This window comes from Copidosoma floridanum, unplaced genomic scaffold (assembly GCF_036245765.1).
Source record: "Copidosoma floridanum isolate Cflo_tuat_1 unplaced genomic scaffold, Cflo_Japanese_pri ptg000013l, whole genome shotgun sequence".
In the NCBI taxonomy this organism is placed as follows: Eukaryota; Metazoa; Arthropoda; class Insecta; order Hymenoptera; family Encyrtidae; genus Copidosoma; species Copidosoma floridanum.
The window spans coordinates 38,439,411-38,463,722 of NW_028321890.1; the positions used below are offsets into that span (position 1 = coordinate 38,439,411).

General features: G+C 34.0%; 4 protein-coding genes across 5 annotated transcripts; all 4 read left to right on the plus strand.

Annotated features, from left to right (window-relative positions):
* The first annotated feature begins 772 nt into the window (after positions 1-772).
* On the plus strand, positions 773-1,780 carry LOC106637142 (bolA-like protein 3). 2 transcript variants are annotated; one of them, XM_014349809.2, is made up of 4 exons: positions 773-965; positions 1,219-1,345; positions 1,411-1,499; positions 1,591-1,780. In XM_014349809.2, exons 1-4 carry the CDS (start codon positions 924-926, stop codon positions 1,654-1,656), a joined length of 324 nt encoding a protein of 107 aa, XP_014205295.2. In that variant the 5' UTR covers positions 773-923; the 3' UTR covers positions 1,657-1,780. The 2 variants fall into 2 exon arrangements, with proteins under 2 accessions (XP_014205295.2, XP_089447618.1); XM_089591492.1 differs by having other exon boundaries at positions 1,249-1,345.
* A 760-nt stretch (positions 1,781-2,540) lies between these two features.
* LOC106637132 (uncharacterized) lies at positions 2,541-5,820 on the plus strand. Its single transcript, XM_014349798.3, has 9 exons — positions 2,541-2,881; positions 2,956-3,174; positions 3,246-3,432; positions 3,502-3,713; positions 3,798-3,929; positions 4,005-4,344; positions 4,429-4,655; positions 4,725-4,893; positions 4,963-5,820. The coding sequence occupies exons 1-9, from the start codon at positions 2,697-2,699 to the stop codon at positions 5,089-5,091; spliced, it is 1,800 nt and encodes a 599-aa protein (XP_014205284.2). The 5' UTR covers positions 2,541-2,696; the 3' UTR covers positions 5,092-5,820.
* A 2,269-nt stretch (positions 5,821-8,089) lies between these two features.
* LOC106637097 (uncharacterized) lies at positions 8,090-12,920 on the plus strand. Its single transcript, XM_089591484.1, has one exon. It carries the CDS (start codon positions 9,013-9,015, stop codon positions 9,697-9,699), a length of 687 nt encoding a protein of 228 aa, XP_089447610.1. The 5' UTR covers positions 8,090-9,012; the 3' UTR covers positions 9,700-12,920.
* A 1,570-nt stretch (positions 12,921-14,490) lies between these two features.
* On the plus strand, positions 14,491-24,312 carry Dip-C (dipeptidase C). The gene is made up of 9 exons (XM_014349737.2): positions 14,491-14,870; positions 18,202-18,427; positions 18,518-18,757; positions 19,667-19,728; positions 19,891-19,935; positions 20,640-20,909; positions 20,990-21,434; positions 21,644-21,795; positions 23,278-24,312. The coding sequence occupies exons 2-9, from the start codon at positions 18,224-18,226 to the stop codon at positions 23,357-23,359; spliced, it is 1,500 nt and encodes a 499-aa protein (XP_014205223.2). The 5' UTR covers positions 14,491-14,870; positions 18,202-18,223; the 3' UTR covers positions 23,360-24,312.

Here is a 24,312-nt window from a genome sequence, read left to right on the forward strand (position 1 = left end):
TGACAATTAAGTCTACAGTCAACACTATGAAATTATAGTTAAAGTATAATAATTCAATACTGTTACAATAACACTGTCACAACTGTCACAGAAAACTTATATTTTATTTAATCTATTCAAGTTGGAATATATTTATTAGAAATATATACAAAGATTAGTTTAAGAAATAGTGCATGTGGATCCTATTTTACTTTTTATTTGTCGAACGAACAAAAAAAAATGTTTCTACAGAGAATCAATTTTAATTTTCTAAATATTTGCTTAATTTATTAATAATTTGGATATGAAAAGAAAAAAAAAATGTAGCTTCATCAATGGATGTAGGTTACTATCAATCTCAAAATAACTTTGAAGCCTGCACACATGACATCATTCTGGGCATTTTTGACAAATAAAAATTAATAAAAATACATTTTTCTTAAGACTAGAGCCTTCTCATTGACGTTTGATATCTAAGCAAAACAAAAACTAGACATATATATATATGGCCGGAGGTGTACCAACACACGGAGATTTCCGTGTAAAACGAAACTCGCTACCTTTCATGCATGCAATCTTGCAACTCGATACCTTTCACGCATGCAATCTAGCTTTCAAGCCTGCACGCACGATGTCGTTACCGGGCTTCCGTAATTTCTTTTGATTCTCGTTTCTCGCACATTCGATAGTTCGATTTTTGTAATGCCTGAAAATCCGAACTGAAGTCTGAAATATGGCTGTACTTATTCGGTAGTTGCGCATAGTACTTATTGCTGTTGACATGAGACATGTTGACAGTAACATAACCTTTAGCTAATTTTTTTTTTTTAATAAATAAGCTATCTTTAGCCGGAAAGTAAAATAATTAAATATTGAAAACAAACGAATATAGTTTTGAAACTAAGAAATTATTCAAAGTGGCTTAAAAAAGTCCCTATTTCAGTATGTTTCAACGACTTTGGGCATCCAATTCTCGTAGTATTTCTGTAAGTAGCCTGATATATTGAAATTGCGTATCTTGTCAAAAAACAAAAACTTTTGGTTTGTCTTTATGTTTGAACAAACGTTTTAAGATATTTTTTCTTTTCTTCACATCATTCAATTTAAAACTCTTATTTTTTTTTTAATGTTTAAAAATTCAAATTTTCTTCAGCGCAACATAATTTTTTAATATTTATCAAAATTGTAATATGCATGTTTTGAAACTATTATAATGTATAAATAAAAAATGTGATGTAGTTAATATCAAGAGTTTGGAATGGCCAACAGAATGTGCTGTCTGGCAAAAAAGCAGAAGACAAGATGACATCCCTTTTGAAGGATAAGTTTCCCAAAGCTAAAGTGATCGAAGTCTGTGATGTTTCAGGTAACAGTTAAAAAAAATTTTTATTACATTTTATCGACAAAATAAAAATAAATTTCTTGATCCAGGTGGTTGTGGTGCTATGTTTGAAGTTAGTGTAATTACCTCTGAGTTTAAAGGGTTAAACACTATAAAGCAACACCGACTTATTAATGAGGTAAAAAAATTTGTTCTTTGTTTGTATTACTATTTTTGGAAATGAGCCATTTGTTCCAGTATGTCAAAGTATTCTAATTTATGTTAATCAGATCCTCAAAGAAGAAATCAAAGACATGCATGGTATTAGGATACATACAAGTGTTGCTGAATCATAAGTAACGGCCCAAAATTATCTTTCTTGGCACGACTGTGCTCCTTAGGAGTACATATTAAATATTCTTACTTCTGGAAGTTCCTGGTATGATGTGTTTAATTAATAAGAAAACCATTATGTAAATACACACATTTAAGAAATAATTATACATGTTATTAGTGTTGTTCAAACAGTCTTATGTATGTAGTATGTACCCTTTCATTCAAAACAACATAAACATAAATCAGCAGTTTGCTTTCTTTGAGTAGTTAATAGAAAGTTCTGCTTTAAATTGTTTAGTCTACTAGCTACATTGAGTTCTACAGGCTTTTAACATTCGTAGCATATTTATGACCACTGAAAGAGATGCAATAAGTATTTATTTCAAAATGGTGTAGAGTAACAATCATCGAAACACTGAGAGTAAGCTTTCAACGCTAGCAATGTAAACTTTTATAAAATTCTACGTGTTGAAAATTAAAAGATAACAGTGTGTTCAAAATATAATTTCATGTAAGAATCACGAGACAAAAAATAGTCCTCAAATATATATATTTTTTTCCGAAAACTTTTGCGCGATAGATACAGACATACACAAACTGGTTAGTAATCATATTAATAAAGTACGTGAGTTTTCGAATTTGAACATTGATACGCTTCGAATTACATGAGTGACCAAAAGCGAAAACGACAAGAGTAGGGCTTTAAGGAATTCTGAACTCAGTACTTTTTTTAAGCAACTTTCACAAAAAAATTCCGAAATTCATTTACTGTCGCTGTATAAGTATTTTCTCGTGAAATGAGTTTTTTAAACTTTTTGACAATTGTTGCGTTTGCATAATTTTATATTCAAATTCAAACTTGAAAGTCGTGCTTAGCGCCCCCTACCGAGCTCAGTATTCGGAAATACGTTTATTGCATATGGCGCCAGAACCTATCAGCTGATCTCTCGATCGCTCTCTCATATATATAATATATATAACCCAATACAGTGTAAACATTCGTTTGGTGACAACGGCCAAAGTGAAATAATTTAGCTAAAAAAATTTAAAATAACGCATAATGAATGATATAAACAGTTCAATTCTTCACGCAAAATTTCAAGAAATTTTGCCCAATCTTCCCAGTAACATTACACCAGAAGTCCTTAATAAGCTTTGCAAAGATGATTGTGTACAACCATTTTTGAAGTGGTTTCACGCGAATATTAAAATTGATAATGTCTTGTCTGATGATGACATAAAATTGTGAGTATCAATTAGACTATCTTTTAAAATGTTTAAAAAGCTCTAGAGGAATAATTTTAAAAGTTTTAATGTAGAAAAACACACATAGAGCAGAATGATAGTTGGTTGCAAGGCAATGAACTGGATGCAATGCTTGAAGAAGCAACGAGAGATTGTCCAGAACTATTAAAGTTGATTGAATCTGATTATTGGAGTGCCAAACAATCATTTGCAGATCTTGCCTCTGAAAAAGAATTATACGATGCAGATGTAGAATATCTTCAAAATCTTGAGGACAGTATAAAAAAGCTAAAGTATAGTATTGTAAACTTTTTATGTAACAAATCTTATAATATCATAAATTCAAGCAAAATTCCAATTACAGAGAACAAGAAGATAAAATAGATTGCCAGATTGATGAAGAGGATGATGTTTTCAAAAAAGAAGAAGCAAAAATCAAAGTAATCTATGAAAACTGCATATCCGTTTTAGAAGATCTAGACAACAGTTATCGACAGTTTTTTAAAGCTGTTGAACTTTTGTCAAGTTCATATATAAATGACAATCAAAAGGTAGTACAAATATTTGGTCATTAAAACTGCAATAAAACAAGTGTAGTTAAATAAATTTCAATTTCTTAGAAAGAAGAATCTTGTCTATGGACACAGATGCCAATTGAACTTTATATTAAACAGTTGGAATCATACAACGATTATTTAAGTTCTTATGCAAATAGACAGTTTTCTGCGCCATTACATGATAGAGCTGATGCAATCGATGAAAATTATGCAAGTTTCATTAGTGATAATGGAGAAAATGACAAATTAAAAGAATTATTGACTTATCAACAAAAGTGAGAGAAAAATTTTATTGCTTGCCCATGATATTGAATGTCAAAAAATTCTTTAATATTGTTTTTTTTTTTTTTTTTATTCAGTATATTTACATCCAAAATGCATGAAATAGTTGCTAAATCCGAAGATGAAGCAAATAAAAATCTAATAAAATATGTATCTGATCTCTATGGTGATGGTTGTTTAAAAGTTCCAAGTACACCTGTGGTCGCGAGGTAAATTGCTATTCTTATTGGTATAAATAGTTGTTTAAATTGTTGCAAAGTTTAATCTGTAGTATGTATGTTCAGGTCAGAGATTGCCGAATTAACTAAAACAAGAGACTTTTTAGAAGAAAATATTTATCAATTACAGGAATGCAAACTAGTTGATACCGTTCAAAAATTTTCAAGAGCGAGAATCGTGAAAATTTACAAAGAGGAAGCAGAAGCAAGGTTGGAAAAAAAGAGAAATAGGTTTTTGAGATTAGAAAGGCTTTGTACTTATGCTACAGAACATGGACATGCATTTTCAACTTTACTATGTATGCTGTTTGAATTACAAATTCACAGAATCAACGAAATTATAAATTTCGTCATAGACGCTCGGCATTATTTGACTATGGAATATTCATTGTCATCCATGCGAATCGTTAGTCTTTAAAAATATTAGTCTGATCATTTTATTAAAAAATAAATAAATTCATGTGTATAACTTATAGTGTCTTTTTTTTAGGAAAGTATGCAAAAATTACAAAACGAGTACACATCCGCTTTAACTTCTCCTAAGGATAAAAATACGTTTTGCCGATTGTTTACTGAGATGACGACAATCATGGACTCACAGGACGATTTACAGTCATCTATTCTTTATTATGATGAGTTACGAAGCGATAACAATAGCAAACTAGAAATTTTGTTAGAAAAAAAATTGAATGAAATAATTCAAAGTTCTGAAGTATTGTATGTATCATGTAATAATATACAGTGATATTTTTTCATACGACTTTAAACATTTTATTATTTTTACAGAGAAAAAAAAGTGGTTGATATATTTAATGAAGAAATCATTAAAAGTTCAACCCTCAGTTTTTCTACAATACCGTGTGAAGTTCAAGATAAAATGGATACAACTACAAAGCAAGTTCAATTAATAGAAACCAATGTAGAATCAATCAAGAATAAACTGAAAAATATGATAGTAAGTATACATAAACATTTAAAACCAAACAAAAATATTAGGCATCATTAACATAATTTTTATTCGCAGAAAGAAACTAACGAGCCAAGTTTTGAGCGAGAAAAACTAATGTTATGGAAAAAGTTCTTAGCACACCCAGAATCATTAAAAACAAGATGTGAAGAATTGAAGGACATTGAAGAACGTATTAAATTTTAATTTACCATTTAAAAAAATTTTTGTACAAAAGTAAATTAGTGCTGGTACGTGTTAAAAATGCCCTGAAAATTTTGGACAAGTTAGTGTAAGCTTCTTTGTCACGAAATATTTTTAATGTTAAGTTGAGAATGTGATCGAAAATTTAAATTTTGCTTACACTAATTACTCAGTATCACGATATGCCTCATCGGTGTGTCACCGCTCGTGTGATCTGACCAAGTACCTGGTATTTAAAGTAGATACCTTTCCAAGTGAATAAAATTAAAATATAGAGTATCTTTTGGATAATAAAATAAATACTTGAAAGTATAAGCATAAATAATGCAATAATTTGGTAGTTTGTTTAGTTGATTAGAAAAAAAAAATTTATCTCTATGTCCTATTGTAAAAAAAAAATGTGCCTGCAACCTTATACACATTGCGTGACTGAAGTGCATCAGTGGCTTAGATAGTTTAATACGTGGCTCTCAACTAGGAAAATTTGCGTCAAATCCTTGAAAAATGCTAGCCTGACTAGGTTCGTCGAATTTTGATATCACCTACTTCGAATAGCTCACTCTAGGGGGTGTGAGACTCCCTTTAGCATAGTTTAGTTTGAAAAGTCTTATGTTTCGAAAATTGCAATCTCGTGAATAATTAAATGAAGTATATCAGATTTCACGGTGTATACCTAACAGCTAATAAAAGAATTTAATCATGTGATTGGTTGAGAAAAGGCAAGTGATTTGTTTGGAAGGTTTTGTAAAAAGTCAAATAAATTTATGATTTGAAAACAATCTGAATTGTTATTCTAATATTTGTTTCTTCTTTAAAATATCCAAAAAAAAATATCATTTTTCTATTACGGTTTCAAAAATTTTTCAACTGTTTTGGAAAAATACATGGTCAATTTTCAAAAATTTAATAAAAAAGAAATAAAAAATGTTCTCCCCGGTAGGAACTCGAACGTCTTTCTTGCATGTGATAGGCGGAGATACTGACTACCAAATATGGTTCCGTGGCAACCTTAAATGGCCTTTTGATTATTGAAGGATATACTAATATTTTTTATGTCTTCACCAATGTTTAGTTATGAATTTTAATAGTTACAAAACTTGATATAACTATAACAAAATGATGCAAAGTTTTCTAATATAATTTGTAATATGATGAATATTGAATTGAAAAACATTTTTTTTTTATAATTTGTTAAATATTTAATTTATATGGTGACATTTACACAAAGTGTGCCAACAAATTTTTTGAACGCTTTGGTACATTTGATTATACTGAAATTTAACACACCCTTTGATTTTAAATACATACGTACATACTTATCTCGATTCATACTCGAAACTCCCTAAAATTTGCCATTAGTTCTTATAGGGAAGCCAATATCTGTATTATTGAAATTAATTTTGTTAGCAACTAATTCATTATTTACCTGTATTTTAGAATTGCGTTTTTCAAAATGAGTAAAAAATTGAAAACTTAAAATCGCTATATCTCCTGTTACGTAGGATAAAGAAACTGGTAAGGAGGTGCGTCACGAAAAGAACTCAACTCGTTGGTCAATTATTTATTAGCTTCTTAGAGGCAGAGGCGTGTGTGTTTCGCGCGGTGTTTTCAACTTATCGTTCGGTCTCTTGCCTAAAAGACGCTCGAGTGCCCCGATTCGTGTCTCGCAGGGCCTTATATAAGCTCGTTTCCCCTATTGGTGTCCTTTACTAGCGTAGACCTGTAGTTACTAGGGTGAGTCAGTATGATATGCCCAGCATATCGTACGTAACACTCCGTAAGTAATGCAGATATTGCGACATGAGCGATATTGTGTGATGATAGAAATTCAAAAAAAAATTTTTTCAACCGCAAGTCTTTGGCCACTTGAAACGATGAAATGCATGTCTCTTAATCTCCAATATTCTAAAAATTAGATTATTATACCACAAGGAGCCTGGAAACGATCGTAGCTATGCTCTTAACTTAAATTCTCAAACAAAAAAAATTTTAAACTTAAAATCGTGATATCTCCGTAAAAAATGCAGATATCGCTAAATGGACTATATATATCTTATGTGATTATAAAATAAGGAAAAAATTTGTTTTCAAAACTGAAACGTTGGCCACTTAAACCGATTAAATATATGTCCCTAAACTCTTCAATACCCTACAGATTAACTTTTTATACCATACAGTGCCCGAAAAAACTAGAAATAGTTATACGTGGTTGAGTAGTTATATGTTTGAGTGTTTGGAGGTGCACATAAGATAGCTGCATTTAAGGAAATTCACTAAAAATCATCCCGTTTTGTCCCCTATTTTAATAAAAAAAATTATTTTGAGACACACTTTTGAGATAGGGCCCATTTTACTCGTAATACTATTTATTTACTCTGAGGAAAAAATTTTGAACCCGGGTCTCCGTGAGGGTTACACCTTTATTTCTCGATTCACATGTTAAAAGTATAAATCTATCATGTAATATGTATAGATATAATAATAGCATGTAAATCAGAGAAAAAAGGTATCACCCTCATTGAAACTCGTGATCAAAATTTTTTCCTCGTAGTATAAAATGAGCCTGGTTTTAAGGGGGTGCTTCAAAAAAATTTTTTTCATTAAAATGTGCGACAAAAATGAAATATTTTTTTTTAGATGTCCCCATTCATGCATGCATAGGCCGAGCTCATTTAATGTATAAAAAAGGTTTGTTTATGCGTAGAATGTAGAAATACCTACTTATATTCAACAACAAGCAATGTAATACCTATAACTACCACATATACTTTCATATTTTTATCAGAGTGTCACATTAGTCACAGATCCTACATATATATATCTGTCAGCGCGAGAGAGAGAAAATAAGTATATATGTGTGTGTATGTTGTGTTGTTAAAATGAGAATGAGACTGAACTCAGAGCGCATGCGCTGCTTGACCAAAACAATAATAGAGAGAGCATTGAGAGTTGTGAGAGAGCTGTCTTGTACACGTAGCATAAGTAGTGTGTATTTTGTGTACATGCTTTAGTAGTAGAATCTCTGGTAGTAGTGGAACTGCGGAATCACCGAGGCAGTAGTTTTAGAACACACAGAGACTAGGTACTCATTGAGAGAAAGAGAAAAGTTCACGGCTCACGGCACTTAAAGCGTATAAAGACTTACTCCGCATTCTCTCTCTGCCTTGTGGGTAAAATTGTACCAGAAGGTACCTACTCTGTGTACTTATATACCAGTGCACCTTGTTCTCGTGATCTGTGTAGTGTGTGAGTAAATATAAATTTTCGGGCTGGCCTAGCTGTTTTTGCGTGAATAAAAGTGGGTTTATAGTTTTTGTGTAATAAACCACAGTTTAAGCCTCGGCCGAGGACACCAACGTTATAGGTATCGTAAATTTAATCGTCAACGTATTAAGTGCTTGAGACTTGCAGGTCTGGCCCGTACTACGCTCTGACTCATCTTTTGTATACCCAGAGCACTGTATATAGGTATATTAATCGTGAACGTTGCGCAATACTCGTAAGTACTAGCTATCTCTACTCCACCGCTAAGCTGCCAAGAAGCAAAATAAAAAAAAACAAAGAAACGTACAAGTATAGATTCACATAGGACAATAACATCCCAGTGTACGTAAACAAACGGGTCATTTTGTACAAGTGCATGAAAGGTGAGATAAGCAAGAACTGTGTTGGTAAACAAAGCTGTGTACGAGGCGAGGTGATTCACGCCCATTACGGTACATGTGTCTGTATATATAAATACCTACGTTCTGATCTGGCCAAGTGTATTTTTTGTGTGGGCATGTGAATGTTTTTTGGCATTAAATAAAATAATATTCAAGTCAGAGTTTTGGAATAATAAGATAAAAAAAAACAATAGAACGTGTGTATCGTTTGAAAAACATTATTAGCTAAGATTCCTCAAAATCATTAGAGCGGGACGACATGCCAAGCGCTGAGGAGACAACATATCTGATCGAGGTTATGCCTGACACGAAAATTAACCAGGAAAGCTATACATCCCACGATGTTGATGTTCTAGTCTCACGCATCAAGCAGAATCTCAGGCTCTCGAGTCTTAAATCACGCTCCAGTCTTGTTTCATCGCAGAAGCTACGCATGTCTCCCTATAGGCTTCCCTCGCGTACCTGGGCCGAGTTGGGCGCCTGCGAGCTCTGCTCCTCAAAAGTGACCAGCGGCGCCGTGTCCAAGCTCGCTGCCGGATGTTACCAACATACCAGGCGAGATACTGATCACCTCCACCATCACCATTACCATCATTGTCATCAGCACCATCACCACAGACGGTACCGCAAATCTAGTTCTCTAGACCTCGACGACTCTTACGAGCGCTTTCAAGCGTTGTTGCACAGTGGAGCTCTGATTAAGGAGGCAGTTAAGAGGCTTCAGAGCAGTTCAGATGACGATCTGGTGAATGACGATGAAGACAGTAACAATTGTACGAGGGGAGCGACAAGTACAAGCGCAACTAGTGCAATCCTTGACTCGATGGACGAAGAAGAGGAGGAAGACGAAGATGATGACGACAAGCACCGGCAGCACCACTTTTTTGTCCGTAGGAAACATTTTGATTACGATTCCGAGGATGAGCCCAACGACGTTGAGATATGAAAATGATCTATATGAAATATAGATTCTGAACGGATCGAGAAAAAATGTGTATATAATTATATTATGTGTAAGCGTGTACAAAGCGTATGTAAGCTCTTCGCACTTTCGTAGTGGAAATTAAACGAGAAGAAACCGTGAAGCGGATTCCATGCGAAAAAAAAGATGGAGAACGCGCTACTTTGTCCTCCAAAATACTAATAATGGCGCTGCGTTTATTTGTAAATACATGCGAAGTATTAAATTGGTGGTATTATGGTGTATTACTTCTTGGTGGTATATATATAGGTACATTACGAGTATACGTAGGTATATGTACATACATACATCCTATCTCAGAGTTTCGTCATCGTATCATACTCGTGGACACAGCTTTTTCATTCTTATTAGTATTGAAAATATATGTTGTGTTCAAGGGCGAGTTAAGAATGTGAATAGCCACGTACACGATAATGAATTAAGGACAATAATTGCAGGGAAAGTAACAAATTTTAAATAAGCTTTAAGAATATTTAAATTTTAATAAACAACAAAAACATCGAACGAATACTCGAACATTTATAATTACACGTTAGATTCTTTTAAAGTTTATGAAATAGTTTAATCTAGGGAACTATGACTACTCTCCATATAAAAAAAAAAAAAAAAATCGGCAATCTTCCTAACTATTGATGTTATTGAGCATGATACTGGGTACAAGGCTTTTTGCGCCTAATGGATTTTATATATTTTTTCTCACTCAAATATGTACGTAGTTATTTAATAGCTATTTTATTTTTGTACAAAAATACTACAGTTAAACTGGGAATAAGAAATTTTTTCATTTTAACAAATTCCTTTACTAAACAACTGTTTTTTATTTCAACTAATTCTTGTTTTGTATTCTTGTGGTACGTACGTGTCTCACATGAATACTAAATGTGAATGTTCGTGCGTAGTTCTATGTTGTATTAGGTAGGTATACATATAGTACTGATGCATTTTATCAGTTAATAAAAGAACGACCTACAACAAAAAAGCAACCTCGATACTACTACTATTACCACCATATTCAGTTGATCTGTGGTTTGTGTACAGTTCTCTCTGCTAAGCAGAAAGGAAGAAGGAAGAAAAAATAGAGAACGAGTATAACAGAGAAAGCGAGAAAGAGAGCGCGCAAAGATGGGAACTCATGCCTGTGGTTGAGTTAGCCTACGTATGCACCACACGTGGGTTTTTCTCCTAACTAAATTCTCAAAAGACTTTGGAGCGATTTCTTCACTTCTATTCCTATTTCAACAGCTAAGTCGTATTACAAATCAAGCTTTGAGTATTGAAAATTTTTGAGCTGAGAAGTCTCAAACATTCAAGCGCTACTGAAATTTTGAAATATAAGAATAATATTAGTAACTAACCAGACTGTTGAATGAAAACGATTATAATTATGCTCAGTATTTATTTACGAAGTTTTTATGTCGATCAGAACTAAGCGCTTGCCAAAATGTAGGGTTCAAGCCTACTATATATATAATGCAAGGTCCAGCAGGAGCTCCCCAGGATAAGGATTGTACAAGGAAGATTATACGTCCTGGTTAATAGTGTACAACTAGTTTATTATCGATTCTTGTAATACAGGAGAACCGCTTAAGTGGGCGGCCGAACAAGCACTGAATGTAGTGCGGTACATGGTTACATATACTGTATAGACTAGGGATTTACTACTGCTCCGCTAGTGACTTAAGGTTGGATACCCCACAAAAAAAATATACAAAGAGCCATCTAAGGCTGGGCCTAAACATTTTCGAATTATTTCTGTAACATGCTTTTGGAGCAAGAAGCAACAAGCTGGATAATCTCTTCACGTTTTATTTTCCAAGTTCTCGTTTTGGCGCCCAGATGGTATATCTTTTTCTTTCACATAAGTCTTTAGAGTGATGAGTTATACGCTCCGGGTTCTTGACAAAATTTGGTGACGCTCAGTCATGCACTTATTTTTATTTCTATGTGCACAATTACACCGCATGAGAACAAAAAAAAAAAAAAACCTCGTTCACGCAAAAAAAAGTTTTTTCGGTTTTACACACAAAGTTCAGTTTGAACGCCTAAATATACTTATAGTATTTCCATATGATTATTTTTATTTTTATGCGATGAATAAAACAAAGAGAACTACTGGGAAACGAAATATGGTGGATTTAACGAAAAAATAAAAACAAAGAGACGTCGAGGATTAGAAATAAGCTTTTAAGGTCAATAACTATACACAATATCGCTGTGCATGTTTTAGTGCATAGTTAGACTCATAGTCACTATTTATCGAAGAATCTTAAACGAGTATCTTTCGAGTGAGCATAACCCAAAATTTGATATTGATAACAGTGTTGATAAAACATTTTTGAGATTTAACTTGAGTTGAAATAAAGCAGATAAAATGTCTCACGCTCATTTAAACACTTCGTTGTAATAATATATGTGTTGTAATGTAAGTGTGGTTTCCTAAAAAGTTAAGCCAATCGAGCAAACAACGAAGAACAACTTTTAACAACAGGTAGAAATTCTATGATACGTAGTAGGTTATGCGATTATGCATATGTAAATATACTTATGCAACTTTGTTGACCAGTCATTTGTGTGTCACGTCAAAGCCATCGACATCCAATGTAAATCGTTAATCGAACTAAACGTTTATGATATTACGGTCTGTTGTAGTTGTTTAATGTTTTCGGTTACTTTCAGAATTATTTGGTCTTGCTTGGCTTGGCAAAAGTCGTTTAAAAAAAATTATCAAAAAGCGTTCGTAGAAAATAAACAGCAATATCAAATAATGGGTGATTCTAACGCATATCACGTAAGTGAAAAAAATACAAACAACAGTGAGAATTTCGAAAAGATGTTTGGTTCATTTGATGCATTCAAAGAGTTTTGTTCGGTTTATAGTGATTTGAGTTTTTTCCTACACGCACTCTTGCAGAAAGAAATTCGTTTTCAATGTGCCTTTTCGAAATTTTTACAAAGTTTATTTACTGAATTGTATAATAATTTGTAAATCGTAATCAACATACTAACTATTATACGACAAATAAGCTAAAAAAATAGGCCTGTTTAGGACGAGTATCTTCTTATGGGTGAACCTTGATGAGGTATTAGCGTATTTAAAATAAATAAAAACAAGTATCTCATTGTAATCGTCGAATACGTTCGGCAATGCATTAGTTGTTAATAAATAAACAAAAGGTTACAAATTTTTAAAGTTGTTTATGTGTCATTAACCTTCTTTGTGAATCCCTTGTCTGTTTGTGCTGTTTTTTTGTTTAAATAATATCCAACTTTATCGTATTTAACGTGTTTAAAAATTAAAAAAAAATATAAAAGTAAAATTATCAAATTTTTATACAGGATAAACTTATCTATACTTTTCATAAATGCAACGAAAAAAAGAAACGTCTATTTACTTCAGTCAAATTATTTATGTTACTGAAAGTGACTTTTTATTTATTTCTGTTTAGAATACATTTTCTATTTTTGCACAGATCTCGAAAAAATCTCAAGTACTCTATTCGATTTTCTTCAAGATAATTTACAGATGGCATGTAGTTTAAAAAGGAAACAATAATAGTAGAATAACCATAATAATTGTAATAAAAGTATTAATGTTAAGAATAATAATCGATAATAAGAAAATATGGCTTAATGCGAGGGAGATTAAATGTAAATATTGTGATGGTATTTTTGTAATAAGGTATGTATTTACTCAAACATTTGACTCATTTCTCTTTTTCTTTCCTTCGCAATGAGTAAATAGTAAAATAGAACTAATTTTTTTGTGTTACAATGTCCTTTTTTTTGGTATTCTTTACGCAGTAAAGGGGTCACGGTATGAAAAATTTTATCAGTGTGTAACGTCGATGTTACAGTGCCCTTTTCAAAAAAAGTACACGAGACAAAATTTCTTACGTATTAACCGCAATTTTGTCGTATTCCTTTGGAACGTTTATTTCAATTTCAGTAGAGATTTCACCTGGTATTTTTTTATTTGTACGAAAATTATACAGAACAAATACATATTGTTGTAAAAAACATGGGTTTTCATTGAAGTTTCAAAACCGTGTGTACAATGTTTTTATTAAAATCCATGCGAGTCACTTTAAATCGGCCAAAAAAAAAATCTTGCCAGTTCAACACGCGACAATGTAGGGATCTATCAAATCTATATCAAGTTTCCAGTACAGCTGTTTTAATTTTTCTAAAAAACCTCTTTTCTTGAATTTCGTGTGATAGTATGAAAAATTTAATTTATCTGCGTTTACAAACATCAAGAAACTCCAATTCACTAGGCACAATTTAGTGCATGTTTGTAAGAATCTATGATTCGGTGTATTAAACACATGGAGCGATCGAACCCTCCGACTTATAAACATATATATATATACTTATACGAATATATTTTTTTGAAGCACGTACCTTATGATGATCTGTTAGCGTTTACTTGGACTTGGACTCATTAAGTAGGTAATGCATCGTACAAGTCAAGTTGAATTAACATTACTCTGAAAAATTAATGCCATTTATCTATACCGCTTCGAGCAAATGAGCTGCATACCCTGTGGCAGGTTAATAAATTTAAGAATTCCACGTTATTTGCACCAATTGATTTGTTCCACTGTCACGCATGACGCATCTCTCATGTACATACATACTTACCATGCCTATGTATCCATAGTTATCGCTCATACAAAGAAGATGGCGCTGGTTGAATATCAGCTGATGTGGATGCTGTTGCTATTACTAACATAAACAATAGAAAGTCGACTCGAATGTATGTGTAACGTACAGTGCCGATCTCGAGTCTTTAACGATGAAACAAGATTTTATTTCACCAAAGTATTTTTTATTTCTATCCACCACGGTCTCTTTTACAATTATCAGTCGCTAAGGCTTGGAGATTATTTTATCATTTGTCATTGTTTGATAATCTCATAGTAATCTGGCTGTTGCGATTATCGGTGTTATACACTTGAAAAAGTATAATACTTACTTGTGGAGTACGCAGTAACGAGTGACTTGTGACTTGTGATTTGAGAAGCAGTGATTGCTGTGTCAGGTTGTTCGCATATAATAAGTATACTTACTTATCAGAGCCTTGTATGCTGTTTGGTGACCTGCTTTAGTGAGTTTACATTCGACGTTCATAAAATGTAAGTGTAGGCAGACTTATGCATTACATATTTGACATTTCACTTGGTGTACTTATAAATGTAATGTTTAAGTATATAACGCTGCAATGCAGTGCCGTTGGATACGCCAGTACGTCGTAACGACTGTACAAAATATATATATATATTTAATATTTTAGAATTAAATATTACATTTGCACTGTGCTTTACATTAGTTTTAGTTGCATCGAACCGATGTGACGAGTAACTTGGGAATGAAATAACTTTACTTCAAAATCTGAAACTAAATTTGATATTTATATGAATTGAAATAATTTTTTGCGAGTAACTGAAATGTAACAACAGTTACCCAGAGATAATGCTGCTCAAACAGTTACAATTAATTTCACGCGTAAGATAAAAATTCTCTGTCGTGGATAATAATAAGCTTATCAAACTGAGCACATACATGTAAAAATAAACATATATTTCTCGTACAATTAAAAGCTGTGATCAATTCCTTAAATCCTTATACAGATGCACGTTAACAATAAGGGTAATAATAATGATAATAATACTTTTTAATAATAACGATAGCAATAACCTTTTATTATCGTAAAACGTTACATGAAATTGCTGAAATGTTGCGGTATGTAGTCATGCAGAAATGCAAAAAATCAAAATAATAATTCTGATGTAATTTTTTATTTTTTTTTTTATTTTTTTTTTATTGATATATTATTGTTTGTTCTTTCGGGATTTGTTTCAGATAATTCAACAGTCGGAAATTTAAGATATGGGTTACTCACTTATTGGTGTTGTGTTTGTATTTGTACTGGCGCCATAAACATAGCCCTAAACGTAGCCTACCATGATTTCTAACAAATGATTTTTAACAAAAATTACAGTATTTTGAATATATAGCATTCTTAACGAAAATCATTCCTAATGTCACTAGTGGTCTGGCTACATTTTATAGCATGAAAAACATAAGTATTTCATGTTCTTTCATCCGTAAACAAATTTGCAATATTAAAAAATACGAGATAAAAGTTGTTAGTTCAATATTTCTAGAAAGTAGCTGCTACGTTTACGTTTACAGAAACTTACAGAAATGTAAATGCTAATTTTTTGCTTTTGTGGCGATGCAGCAGCATCAAACTAACACCTTTCAGAGCATCTATCGAAATTTCGGAACAGAAAAAACTTTTTAAAACTTTTTTAATATAAAATATTTCGAGTCAGAATTTTATTGCTTGCGACTTTTTTGGCGTATCTAACGGAATTAGAGTTTTGGTGAGCAAAACTATTTTTTATAAAAAATGCTTGTTTATGACTTCAAACGATGATGACAAGAACACTGTGATTTAGGGCACATCTCTGATTTTTCAATTATTTTTTACTCTCACATATTTACTTGGAGACACTAGCAAGCAGAACATAAATTTGTATATTTATAGAGGTAAATCTCCTTGTAAACCTGACCAGGAGTCCTGTGTTGTGATATCTTTTTATTTAGAAATAAAATGTTAAACATGTTTACTGGTAATCATAATAATTATGCAAGAGTATTTGTATCGTTATAAGATAAGAAAAAAAATCGTAAATGTAGTTATGATCATCTTGGCCTCGTTAGCGAGCGTGTGTTTGAAATATTCTAAAAGCGACAAATAGCTTAAAAAAAATTTTTTTTTGTATTAACCTACTAGTTGATAAATAAAAAAAAAACCAGCATGCAGTTTCGGAAAGCACGTACCTACCTACTTTGAATAACCAAAAAAATGGTAATATTTCCACGTTGTTTTCGGAAGTTTGGCCAAAATGTTTGTCGATGAACCCTTTTACTCCCTTTTACTCCCTTTGCCTTTATATACACACTAAAGTAGAGAATGAAAAAAATAAATTTTTATCGCCCGGTGCAACAACAGCCCTGATTTAAATAAAAATCAGCATGACCCCTTGCTTTTTATTTTTTGTAAAAAGTATACCTATAGTGCACGGTAAGGCCACTTTTGTGAGAAAGAAAATGCGAGAAAATGTCTGTGATCCGTGGTGTGCAGCATGTATTTATGTACGGTGCACCTAGGTATATATAAAACGAGCTGATCGCGCCCTACCGCAGCTTGGCGGAGACGTGGGAGTTCCCGTTATGCCTGCGATCATGGCCCGATTACTCTCACCAACGATTTCTGGCGCAATTCGACTACTTCCTCGGGGCCTCTGCGCTGCCTATGGGCCGAGCACGCCAACAGCAGCAGTGGCGCGCCAATTTCATCGTACGGCTTCCTATCAAACGTACGCAGACAAGTATACGTACTCATATGTGCACTGCCAATGTTATATATTCCTGATCAGAAATAATGATGCATCGAGGCTCGAGGGGGACACTCGACTTTGCAGCTTTAGTAGCACAAGTTCATATTATGATTGTATATCACTTATGGTAGAGTCACGAATTGAGCCTTACTTATTTTATCGAGGCAATCTTGCAAAAGATTCGCACCCTGCCCTTATACGTTAAGTACACATCGCTGGATGCGTAGCTGAAGCCCTAATCGCTCCATCACGTCGAGTGACTCGAAATAATAATCAATTTATATGGTACATCCACTGTATATAGACTTATTGCGTGAGAAAAATATAATACGCACTTATGCAATGGAACATAAAAATTATGGATTGTTTTTACGCGTTAGAAGTTTTAGTGCTGTATCAACGCTATGAGATTTTGGTACCTATACTACAGTGGGAAATATTATCCCCTCAGCAGGAACTTCAAGATGTGAAGTTTGGAAAAAGAATTTTTTTTTTGGTTATTGAAGATTTTGTACGCTCGTCTCTCTTAGAATTTTCGAGTGGATAAAATAAGCGCACCGATGCTTGAACGATAGCTATAGTTGGTTTGTGAAAAAAAAAAAAAAAAAAATCAAAAGTATGAAAGTCTCACATTGATAGATCAAGACAATGTAAATAAGTAAGTCAAGTTGAAATAAGTAATATCAAACAACATTTACGTGGGGTTTGCCTTGGGCTTTGTATAGAAAAGAGCATGTGTAGATGGAGTTGTAGTTGGGACTACCTAAACCATGTGGTTATTACGCGTATATGACCATAATATACCCAACTCGTGCAGGTATTCATAAGAGCTCTCCGTATCAATGTTAGGGGACATGTGAACATATTAACAAACAAATAAATAAATAATTAGGTAAATGAATGAATATCAATAAAGATTGTGTACATAAATGTAAAAGCTAAAAGCAAAGAGGAGGAGGAGGAGGAGGAGGAGGAGCTGTTAATAAGTACGAGTAAAGAGAGTGTTGTCAGTCAAAGTGGTTAATGCCTCGTTGTATATTATGTATATTTTATATAGTTTTAGTAAAAACGTTGTCACAATGGAGCAAGGGCCGTGCCACTTTGCCAGAGGCGTGCACACCATGAAGGTGCCAATGTCGCTGTTCGCGGATAACCGCAGGAGGCTAATCAATAGGTTGCGAGAAAAACCGGAGGTCGCGGAGGTGGCTGGCTCGTTTGTACTGCTGCAGGGCGGCGTTGACGTACCTTTCAACGACACTGACGTCAACTGGCCGTTCCGACAGGTGCCTCCTTTATTCTTGTTGTACGCTCGTACTGCACCCACAATCTCCCAGCTGGCAAAACGTTTCTAATTGGAGGTTTGAACATCGCAGGAGTCCTTTTTCCAGTGGTGCTTCGGCGTCGAGGAGCCCGACTGTTACGGGGCTTTGGATCTCGACAGCGGGGCTGCCATTCTTTTTTTCCCGCGGCTGCCCGACGAGTACGCCACTTGGATGGGACGACTATTCAGCCTTGAGGAATTGCGCCAGCGATATTCCGTCGACGAGGCTTACTACGTTGACGAGATTCTCGACGTATTCTCTAGAAAGGAAGCCTATCGGTTTCTTACATTGGTAACTTGTACTTATACTTTTAACTTTACCTTACTCGTGCAAGGGAAAACCCACTTGTGCAGTAACCGCCCATTAATCGAATATATTATGCATCTGGCGCAAGTGAATTTGGGAGAAAAAAAAGTGGGGTCCGGGGCTTTTTATACCCTTCATGAGTATTGTGTACTTATCCTGAAATTTCACCGGTTTTAATTTAGAGAGCCGTAAATACGCATTTCGATTGTTTCAAGAAGTTTATATCGATTCGCCTCAATATTTTGTGGTCTGATTTCTTCATCGATACTCAACAGAATGCTCCGAATTATCCAGCAGATTTCATCCGAGGGAACATTTTTACTTTTCCCTAGACTGCAGAGCGTTCAAAATAATCCATCGGGTTTTTTCGACATAACTTTTTAAACTTTGAGTTTACGGTCAAAAAATGCAAGATTTCGATATGACATTACTTTTTACCTTGTTTTTGGGACTTAAAAAAATATTCTTCATACAGAAATATCTTGATAATCAGATTAATTTTTTATATTCTTACCCATTTTATCTCAAAAAATGTTATAAAAAATTTAGATCTCATGAAAATACTTTTTTTTTATCACTATTATTTATTTTTAGAAACTATCTTTATACCTCCGAAATTAAAAATACGGCCAGTGTTGTATACCAATTTTTAGACCCAATATTAAATGTCCTGACAACGACATATTTATAAAATCAAAAGTTTTACATCTTAAAAAAAAAAATCATTCTACGACTTCGAGTTAGTTAAAAGTAATATTACTTGTATGCCCTGAAACACGAAAAACGATTAAAAGGGCTGTTAAAATTAATTAGCTCTTTGTTATGCTTATCAAAATATATTCTGTGAGCATAAAGTATTATTATGTCATACGGAACGGCTGCTATTTGTTGCAGCATGGGGTAAACAGTGATAGCGGCCTTACGAGCAAGGAGGCGACATTTACCGGTATCGACAAGTAAGAATATAACAAATAATGGTTTCATTACCATTCGAATATTAAATAATGTATTTTGACCGCATGAAAATAAAAAAATAAAAAAAGTACAATAAAAATTGTAATACAGTTTAAAAAGAGCACTCTTTCGTTTAATTTCAAAGAAAATTTTTTTCATAACAGGTTCAAAGTCAATAATGAAATACTTTATCCGGAGATATGTGAATGGTAAGTCTTTATGGTTTGCACTATTGAACTAATTTACTTTTTTCTCCTCTTGTTCATTTTTCCCGATTTTGATTTTTCGACCATGTACCCTTTCAAATCACTTCGTTGTGTCTCAAAACTATAAAGTCCATCCCATGAGAATCCAAAAATTTTGGAATATATATGAAGCAAAACCTTTGAAGGAAAAAAAATATATCAGTTTTGGGTTTTGGGTCAATCAATAAAAAGTTTTGGGATATAACAAAGATATTTTAAATATTTCGAATTATAGACCCATCAAAATCAGGAAATAACATACACCCTATTGTATTAGTATTGTTGTATACTTGAACGCTAAAACGCGTTTATCTGCCTGTGCGCCTACTTTATAGTTTACAACTAAAATTCCAACACCACAAGTCATATACTATTCCAGCGCAAGCACTGCTGAACTTTCAATAAGTTGAATTTGCTTGTATATTTTTTTACATTACTTGAACAAATTTTTTTCAAGCTTGAAAAGTATGCAGCATCACTCTATATCGCTAATACTCTAATTTTTTAGTAACAACCAAACCATAAGTGTTGGTTTGTTTTCATAATTTTGTGAAAAATCATTAAATAGAAACATTAAATAAGTAAGCCAAATTATGTTCTCCAAAACTTGGGATGGTTCCACTAGCAGTATTTATAGTAAAAAAAAAAAAAAAAAATCCCGTACGCAGTCGAGTGATAAAGTCCGAGTCGGAAGTGGAGGTGATGCGATACGTGGTGAAGATCAGCTCCGAGGCGCACAAGGCCGTGATGAAGATGGTCCGGCCGGGGGTGGCCGAATTTCAGGCCGAGGCAGAATTCATGCGCTACGTTTACTCCGAGGGCGGCTGCAGGCACGTCTCCTACACTTGCATCTGCGGATCCGGGTGCAACGGCGCCATCCTGCACTACGGCCACGCCGGTGCCCCCAACAACAAGATCATCCGGGACGGTGACATGTGGTATGTACCTATACCGATCATCCCTTTGCCGGTGCGGTGGTGATCATGCCCAATGTGTTATTTCTCTTGGTGCCGTGCAGCCTCTTCGACATGGGCGGCAATTACTGTGGCTACGCGGCGGACATAACTTGCAGCTTCCCGGCCAACGGCAAGTTCACCGAGGATCAGAAGATTGTCTACAACGCGGTGCTGGAGGCACGCGATGCCGTGATCGCGGCGGCGAAGCCTGGGGTGCTCTGGACGGAGATGCACCTGCTGGCCAGTCGCACGATGCTGGGGGCGCTACTGAGGGCCGGTCTGTTGCAAGGCGACGTCGAGGATATGATAGCGGCGGGCTTGCACGCGGTTTTTCAGCCCCACGGTCTTGGGCACCTGCTGGGCCTCGACGTCCACGACGTCGGTGGTTACCTACCCGGTCACCCCGAGCGCTCAACCGAGCCCGGCCTTCGGAGCCTGAGAACGGCCCGTCCCCTCCTCCCCGGTATGGTACTCACCATCGAGCCCGGCTGTTACTTCATCGACTGGGTACGCACTTTAGCTCCAGTTACATGCCCTTTTATAAGCATTTTTTTTTTTTTTTTTTTTTTTTTTTTTTTTATGCAAAAGGCCATAAAGATTGTTTCGATTTTACGCTTATCACAAAAAATATATATATGCTTAAATAAATCGACAGAATTTCCTTTTTTTTTTTTTTTTTTTTTTTTTTTTTTTTTTTTTTTTTTCACACGTCGCAGTTATTGGAAAAGGCCAAAAAAGATGCCCGACAATCTCAGTTCATCGTGTGGAAGGAAATTACACGGTTCTTCGGATTTGGTGGCGTACGTATCGAGGATGACGTGCTCATTACCGAGAACGGCAATGAGAATCTCACGAAAGTTCCCCGCACGTAAGTTTTTGATATACGTTTGCCGTATTTTTTGATTATGTACGTCCTACATTGCGTTACGTGGCTGATGAATCATAAATGTGCATGGTTATTTAAATGGCCCTGCATACTTCATACATCTCCAAAAAAAAACATTTTAAAGGTGACGCATTTCTTCTCCTAATATCAATGTTATCGTAAAATCAGTGATTATTAATAAACTAATTTTCATTTAATACGAAATATTTCATATTAGCCATTTTTTACCAAGGTAGCGATTACTTATAAGAGGTGACAAAACAAATTCTACAAAATAAAAATTATAAGGTATATTGCAACTTGGACAATTTTCGAGCCGTTTAGTATGACTTATTGAGTGCTCTTGTCAGGTTGCTAAGTCTTTCATGGTTGGCCCAATATTAAATAAACTTTGCTGCTTATTTTAAACTAGGAGAAGAGCTGAAATTCTTGTTTTCATTATTTTTTTAATTTCTGTAACTCGTACAATTAGTTCGCAGTAACAGTTTCTTTCCTTTTTTTTTTTTTTTTTTTTTTTTTTTTTTGGAGGGGGGGACGAAAAATTTTTGGCATCTAATTTTTTCATCTTGCGTTATCTTCACTTTTTTTATGAGCCATAACACAAGATTATTCCTTTACCTTTGGATGTTGAAAACTATTCAGACGTTAAGTAGTTTTTCACAAGTCTTGTCAAACTTCATAAAAAAAGTAGCACAATATAAAATTCAAAGTAAAACTCTTGTTTTTGTACTCGTATCTTTTAACACGCGTCATTTTCGTGTGTAACGTCAAACTACTGGAAATGAAAAAAAGCACCTGTGTCAAGCGGTTGTGTGAGCACAAAATTTCGAGCTCATTAACTATTGTAAATATTGGGCTTTGACGTGCGTAGATCGGAATAGTCAAATATTTACTTTGCTGTAATGTCGAAAATTCAAGACAATAACAAGAGATCACATACGAAAGTACCAAGACAATATTCACATTTACCTCATTTGTCAAAAACAATAAAATAATGAATAGTATTTCTTATTGTCTCGAGTCGTGAAGCCCCGGTATATCTATGTATTTCTAATCAACTCAATTATAATGACTGAGTGGATAATTTTTTTTTGTTTTACGAAACTGCTGATAAACGTCAAAAATGATTTTTGGAAAGTAATAAGGAATATTTTCACATTAACTTTAAAAAGTATAATCAGCATTTATATTTTACGTTACTTTTTCTTCTATTCGAGGTTACTGTTTTCAAGTAGTTATTCTAAGCTACATTGTTTAAATACGTCCTTACCATAATGAACGTGTTGCGTGTGCATAATTAAATAAATCAATTGTTATATTTTTGTTGGTAAAACATTTTAACTTAATTATCATTAACTTTCTAAAGCATGAGTAAAACTAAAAAAATAAAAAATACATATCTATACGTTCAAATCATTGTAATTCCTAAATAAAGACAAATGTCCCTTCTTTTTGTTCTCACAGTGTTGAGGAGATCGAGGCTTGGATGGCTCAGGGCTGTAACAAATTGCCGCTGCCAGAGGCTGTTCAAGCGAATCATCATTAAAAAGTTTTGAACAAGTTGTTTCACATGCATAGGTTTCTGTAAACATAAGTTATTAACGGTGGAAAAATGTAAGCTTTGTGTTGAAATCAGCTTGAATGATTGATAATGTTGCTATACATGTCGAAAATAAGGGGAATATGTGCAATGATCGTGTTTTTCCAATGTCCGCATGGTAGAAAAAACACAGATCAAAACGTTTTCAACAAAAGTTGTCGGAATTTAAAAACGAAGTAATATCGATTATTAAATTCGAAATGAATGACGTGATCGTCAATTTTGTATGAATTAGTCGTACGTCTAACAAGTGTACGCTATTTCATTCAATACACCAAAAAGACACACGTGCCCCACCCGAACGAGGTTAAAATACCATAGTACATTATAATTGATGAAAAAAAAAAAATATTAATGCATAGACCTCGGTTCGAATAAATAATATTTTTAATTTCTCGTTATCTACAACTTTTTTCTTAAATTTCTTAGCCCCAAAAAAGTTAGTTTCTTTGCTGCACGTTTTTCAAATTAATTAAGCTGACAGTCGACACGGAGAGTTATGATCTACAAAAGCCCGGGTAGGTAATTTTTTTTGTTTTTCTGGAAAACCCAAATTTTTTAAATTCAGGATCAACCTAAACTCGACTTCGGAGCAACTGCTTTACGAGCGAGCGGAAATCTGTCCGTGTGCTGACGCGCGCAACGCTAAGTAAGATACGTAACGTAACTGATTATTACATATACCGATATACCTACATATACGATGACGCCACACCACCTCTGTTGCACCACTCCACTTTATACGCCAACAACAAAGAAGAACAGGAAAGGATACGTGGGCGTCTTTCTATCGGCAAAAAAACACGCCATGCGAACACCTTGTTAACATTAATTGTAAACGTGTCATAAAAATTACTACGTATTTCTTGTAATTTACAGGCTGATGATAATAAATTAAT